Here is a 5,643-nt window from a genome sequence, read left to right as displayed (position 1 = left end):
CTACACCCTGACATGGTCCAGGAGTGCTTTTCAAGTGAGATACTCATCAGTAATAAGAAAGAAGAAGGTACACCTATTTGGAGGCCTTGCCTGAGCAGAACAAAATGAACTTGAAAATATGCTTTTAAACTGCCAGCGGGGAGATTCAGATGAGACATTAGGAAAAAAGTCTTCACTGCGAGGGTGGTGAGGCACTGGCACAGGTTGCCCAGAGAAGTCGTGGATGCCCCATCCCTGGAAGTGTTCAAGGCCAGGTTGGACAGGCCTTAGAGCAACCTGGTCTAGTGAAAGGTGTTCCTGCCTCAGGCAGGGGGATTGGAACCAGATGACGTTTAAGGTCCTTTCCAACCCAAACCATTCTGTGATTCTATGGTTCTATAAAAGCATTTTGTAGCCTGGTCAAATAATGAGGTAAGTAGGAGACTGCAGCAAATGCCTATGCATCTTTTCTTTGGAATAAGATCCTCACCAGCATTATTGATGATCTACAGAAGAGGGGTGATCAACTTTTCTTTTGACTGTACCAGTACAAAGAAACAGGAGATAAGAAAACATGCCTGGCTTTCTCTCTTTTGTATCATGGGTTTTTAAAAAGATAAAAGTATAATATAAGAAATATGAGATCATTCTAGCCAGTTTCAACTCAGACCCCAACAGGGCTATTAGAGCTACATGATACAAAATACCAGCGGTAGAGTTTGTGATTTTCTATGCAGCAATCTCTCTCCTAATATGGAACAATATAAATTTTCTTTCTTCTTCCCATTTCTATTAAACACATATTTCTATAAAACCAGAAATGCCTGTTTTGTCTCTTCTTCCTCGTTTGGTACAAATTACAATAAACATATTGATAAAACCATATACAGTTTACACAAAACACTAATTAACCACAGAAACTTGGCAACTTCATCATCTATGTCAAGCAAAGAAAAAAGTAGGCATAGTCTAAACCACCGGTGTAGTCTCTGACTTTTAAGTGTCTCACATTTCTCTAGCAGTGTAAATTATTCCCAATATGAATCTCCTTTACACTGATAAATGGGAAATAAGTGCAGCCCCAGTATAGATGAGAACTGGTAATGAACTTACAAAATGTTTGTGCAAGCATTTTTCTTCAGTGGATGATTCCTGATCTCTCAGGCATTTGAATAGCACTCCAGGCTTATAACAAACCAAAAAAAAAAGGGCTGGGAAGTGTTGCCCACAGACTTGCTGTGGAATAAGGCTTTACTGCATAGAAAATTGGTCTATTGATTTCGAATTATATTCTCTTAAAAGTTGTATTAAAAAAAGCAACAATAGGTAAACAGTAGTCATTATGTCCTTCAAAGAGGTTCATGTTTATTTCTTTATGCTCCTAAACAACATGGTAGGTTCGCAATTTGGCTTTATCTGAGCACCCTAAAGATACATAGTGCAAAATACAACATTGGAGAGATGTGATTTGCTGCAAAGATTTTGCAAGATTTGATTTGTTGCAAAGATTTTGCAAGATTTGATTTGTTGCAAAGCCACCCAAGGAGATTGTTTGTACTTGGGCTGGTTCTTTCCCCTCCTTCAGAAGGTAGGAGGACGTTGGTGGTCAGACTTCCCAGGTGGTTTATGTGTAGTATTTTTTTAGGAAGTACTAAAAATTAAATACTTTATTATTTTGTTACTTCCCCCCCCCCCATCATTGTTTGACTTGGGAGTGAAAACCCCTTTTCTCATCTGTTTTTCAGAACAAGTCATCTCAAGGGCTTCGGTAAGCAGGAAATACAGAAAAAATTGTGTTGAATTGTTCCTGAAAAACTACAGTTAGTGGGCTTTAAAATGTTCCCCTAGTATTTTCATTATTCCCTAAAAATGCCCTGTGTAAAACACTGAGCAGTAAAAATAATTTAGATGTTAAGGTAACTGACAAGTACTTAAGCATGGCCACTGCTGTTACATTAGAATCCCAACAAGGATTTTATTCATGTCCATCCACTTTTTATGTGTGAAGGTTCTGTTATGTTGCTATTGGGAACCAATGAGAAGCTCCATGGAGAGCTAGGTGAGTGAGTCTCAGAAAGAAAGTCTGCATTTGAACTTCTTTTGTTCTTTCAGTTGTTTTTTCTTTGGAGCGAGGAAGCTGTTGAGAGAATATGGGAAACGGGGGAACTTTAACTTTTTTTGTCTTCAGACACTCTGGTGTTTAATAACTTCCTTCTAACAAGCACCTCCAGCATACAAAAATTTCACTGGGTATCTTCTTACACATAAATAGCTCTTTAGAGAATAAAGTCAGCCTTAGACATGTGCTACTTTTGGGCCCTGAACTCAAGCACTGGACAAGGCTCTGGCAAGTGGTAGCTGCAGCGTGGTGAGCACTGCTGGAGAGGATCAGCTTTCAGGAAGGAGCTGAGACCAGTGTTAAGTTATGATGTGCTGCTGTTTGTGTCCCAGTAGCCAGGAGAAGAAACCATGAAAACAACCTTTTCAGGCTTTCTTTGTCAGAAGTGAAGTAGTATGTAGGAATCAATTGCTCTCCCTCACCACCACTTGAAAGGTTACCTTTGGAAATGGAAAACATCTGTCCAATGAGCATGGACATTTCTTACTACTTTTTGGTCTGTTTGGGGTTTTCTTAAGACAGAAGTGTTTCTGTGTGAAACCCTTGGGAAAGTAGCTAGCTCCAGGTATGCAGCATGTCTCTTGCGAACTTCTTGTAGAAGTTGCAACAGTATATCTAATGCAGGAAATGGCTTGCTGGGATTTCTTGCTTACTGGTGGCAAAAGAAACAGCACCTCAAAGAAATGCATAGGGTTGCCAAGACAAAGTGAAGCTGAAATTCTCCAAGGTCTTGAAGAGTTTCAAGGCTGGGAACACTGCAGGGGTGGAGGAGCACAAAGACAACAGTATGGACCTATAACAGTGGTAGGAGAGAATCCCTGAATCCTGAGTGGCATAAGAGAGCCAAGGAGGATGTGCTTTGATGCATTTGAAGGCTTACACTTCTAGATTGAAAAAGGCACCTAAAATCTTTAAATAAAGACTAATAATAATGTGATGTTTTTCTCCTTCTTCACTTCTCCTATCGACACAGTAGGAAAAGTATCTGCTGCTAGCCACAGTCACAACTACTTTTAATTCCCAATCTTCCTTAAAATACAAATGTAACATACAAATCTCTAGACCCATAAAATACATATTTGCAAGCCTCTTTCTGCACAGATTTTTTAAAATTATCAATTGATCCAGTTTCTTCTACCATGGCTAGAAATCTGCAGTCTGTTACCCTAACAGGGATTGTGGCAGCTCCAAAGAGGCAAGCTAGCAAGCACAGTAAGGGAGGGCTACCAGCTGGGTTTTTATGAAATACCTTCACATATGCTTTGCATTTTCTAACTTTGCAAAAGCATTCTGCATTTCTTCACGTACTGTGAAATCCCACGTAAATGGTGAAATCACATTTTAATGAAGCATCTCTGAATTTACAAAATTATAAATTTTAAATTTTTAGATCAATGTGTTAACTGCTGTTAATTGACAGTAAGTGATTAGCTTTTGTGAAACAGCACAACTTTAGAGACCTCTCAGTTTTCTAGGAGTCCTACCATGAAAATAAAACTTTGCTTCTAGTGAATTTATTTTGAACTACAATTTCTAAAATTGAAGGTTGATCCTGAATTACAATAAAAGTGATGCTTTAATGAAAGGTTCATACTTTTTTTCTTTTTAATGTAACCTAAACTTAGAACTAGACTGACACAGACTACACTTCCATGTAAAAACCCATGAAATTCTGGATTTTCAGCTGCTTTCAGAGTGTGGTATGAGACATGTAAAGACACTCAGCACCTTTTGCCATTGAAAGTGATGTGCAACGTCCCTGTGGAGCAAGACCTGATCCAAAGAAGAGTTTCCTTTAAAAAAGACAAGCAAACCCCACATTTTTCCCTACCTCTGTGTGCTTTTTTACATTACAGACAAACCTCTTTTTCTCCTACTTCATTTATTCTGTCAGCACTGAATACCCCATGGGGTTAAGAGGGAGTAACCTGGACTTTTGCTTCCCTGCTTACCTATGACCAAATGGCTTACAGCCCGAACTCTGGTCATGTCATTAAGGTACGAAACATGCCACAGTCAGCACACTATTCCCGATGATGACACATGGTGCAGAAGAAGTGAAATTCACTCTCAAGATGCTACTGGTACAATTCACATTTGAAATCACTTGTACAATCAAGTTCGTATTGTAAAGTACATCTTTTTTAAGGGACCAAAAATTATTTCAGCTACACCAGTGCTCCCTTACACCCGTGAAAAACAAGAGAGTAGCAAAATCACCTCTACCATTTTCTCTTTCTGCATAGTCTTTTGCATAGAGAGCAGAAAGCCCTTCAGCCAGAAAACAATCAGTAAATAACACCATTCACCCAGTTTGCAAAGAGATGCCAGATTAACACCATACTTACCACTCCAACAGGGAAAGCTAGAACAGCCATCATCCAGTCACGGAGGGAAATGAGTTTTTTCAGCTGCCTCTCTTGCTCTTGACTGTCATTTCCTTTAGTTAGAAGACTGGACAGGTCTGTCAAGACGCATATCCCAAAGAAGACTGCCTGGATAACCTGCAAGGAAGGGGAACACACTCTTGATCACAGAGAAGACTAGTTCTTTGTCAGAGAGCAGGCTGGATACAGGCAGGTGTAAAGAATATTTGCCATGGAATTGATATGGGAATGGGTAAACATCAGTCCCTTAAATATGGGTAGAGTTTGTTCACAAAGAAGTCACCCGTGCTTCTAGACTGAGAGCCCTGCATACACCTTGCTCCTTACATGGGGGGAATCAATGTGAGTTCCAGAGGTGAGACTTCCCACCTCAGACATGTGCCACCCACCCGCTGGGGACTGAACTTCAGCGGTCCCTTCCTCCTTCACTCCACACAACTCAGCTCCAAAGCCATAGCATTTGCCTCTGAGGCAGAAAAATTGAGTGTTCCCTGTAAAAAGAAAAGAAAGAAAAACGATGAGCATTTCTTTCCCTTGCACGAGGAGGTCTTCCTTGGAGACCATGCCTGCCCCAAACACTTCATCTTCTTCATCAAGTAACAAAGGTGCCTGAAACTTCCTGAGTCATGGACTAGACTTTCCAAATCTGTCCCTACTTCGTATCAGGTAGCGAACAACAAAACAAGCAAGTTGCAGGAGTTATTCGAGCTTTCTTTTTGTGATGGTAGACTGGCATGTACCTGCCTTTTCCTTTTTTTGCCCTTACGTATTTGTGTGCAGTATCGTAAGATTACCTGTTACATTAAGTTGGTAGTTTAATCACCTGAACTCACTGATGTGGTGCCAACTTGACTTGATCTTGGTTTGATCACTGTATTTTCCTCCCTTAATTAGCTTAGTAAAATTGCAGTACGTTAGCTCAGGAATGCTCTTGCCTGAGGACCTGAGCATCCTTTCTAGTACAGTTCAGAGGAAGTGCACGCAGTTTGTTTACTCCCCAAGCTGGAAACCCAGGTCACAAACCCACACACATCAGGTAATCTCAGGTAAAAAAATAACAAAACACAGGCTTGGTTCCCAAATTGCACAGTGATTCATCAAAAACCATAAACATATGCTTAAAACACATACTACACGTTTTTCAAAGCAAGCATGGAG

General features: G+C 40.2%; 1 protein-coding gene across 1 annotated transcript in view; it reads right to left on the bottom strand.

Annotated features, from left to right (window-relative positions):
• LOC104411025 (androgen-induced gene 1 protein-like) overlaps positions 1–4,602 on the bottom strand; it is a gene marked incomplete at both ends in the record, with an annotated part of 8,674 nt that extends 4,072 nt beyond the window's left edge. Inside the window, one exon of the mRNA XM_010021346.1 lies at positions 4,447–4,602. Coding sequence (XP_010019648.1) covers positions 4,447–4,602 — 156 coding nt within the window. The remainder of the gene's footprint in view (positions 1–4,446) is intronic.
• Between the last annotated feature and the right edge of the window lie 1,041 nt (positions 4,603–5,643).

This window comes from Nestor notabilis, unplaced genomic scaffold (genome assembly GCF_000696875.1).
Source record: "Nestor notabilis isolate BGI_N333 unplaced genomic scaffold, ASM69687v1 scaffold8049, whole genome shotgun sequence".
Lineage (NCBI taxonomy): Eukaryota > Metazoa > Chordata > Aves > Psittaciformes > Psittacidae > Nestor > Nestor notabilis.
The sequence above is the reverse complement of the archived record's forward strand: the minus strand, read 5'-3'. Positions and strand labels throughout refer to the sequence as shown.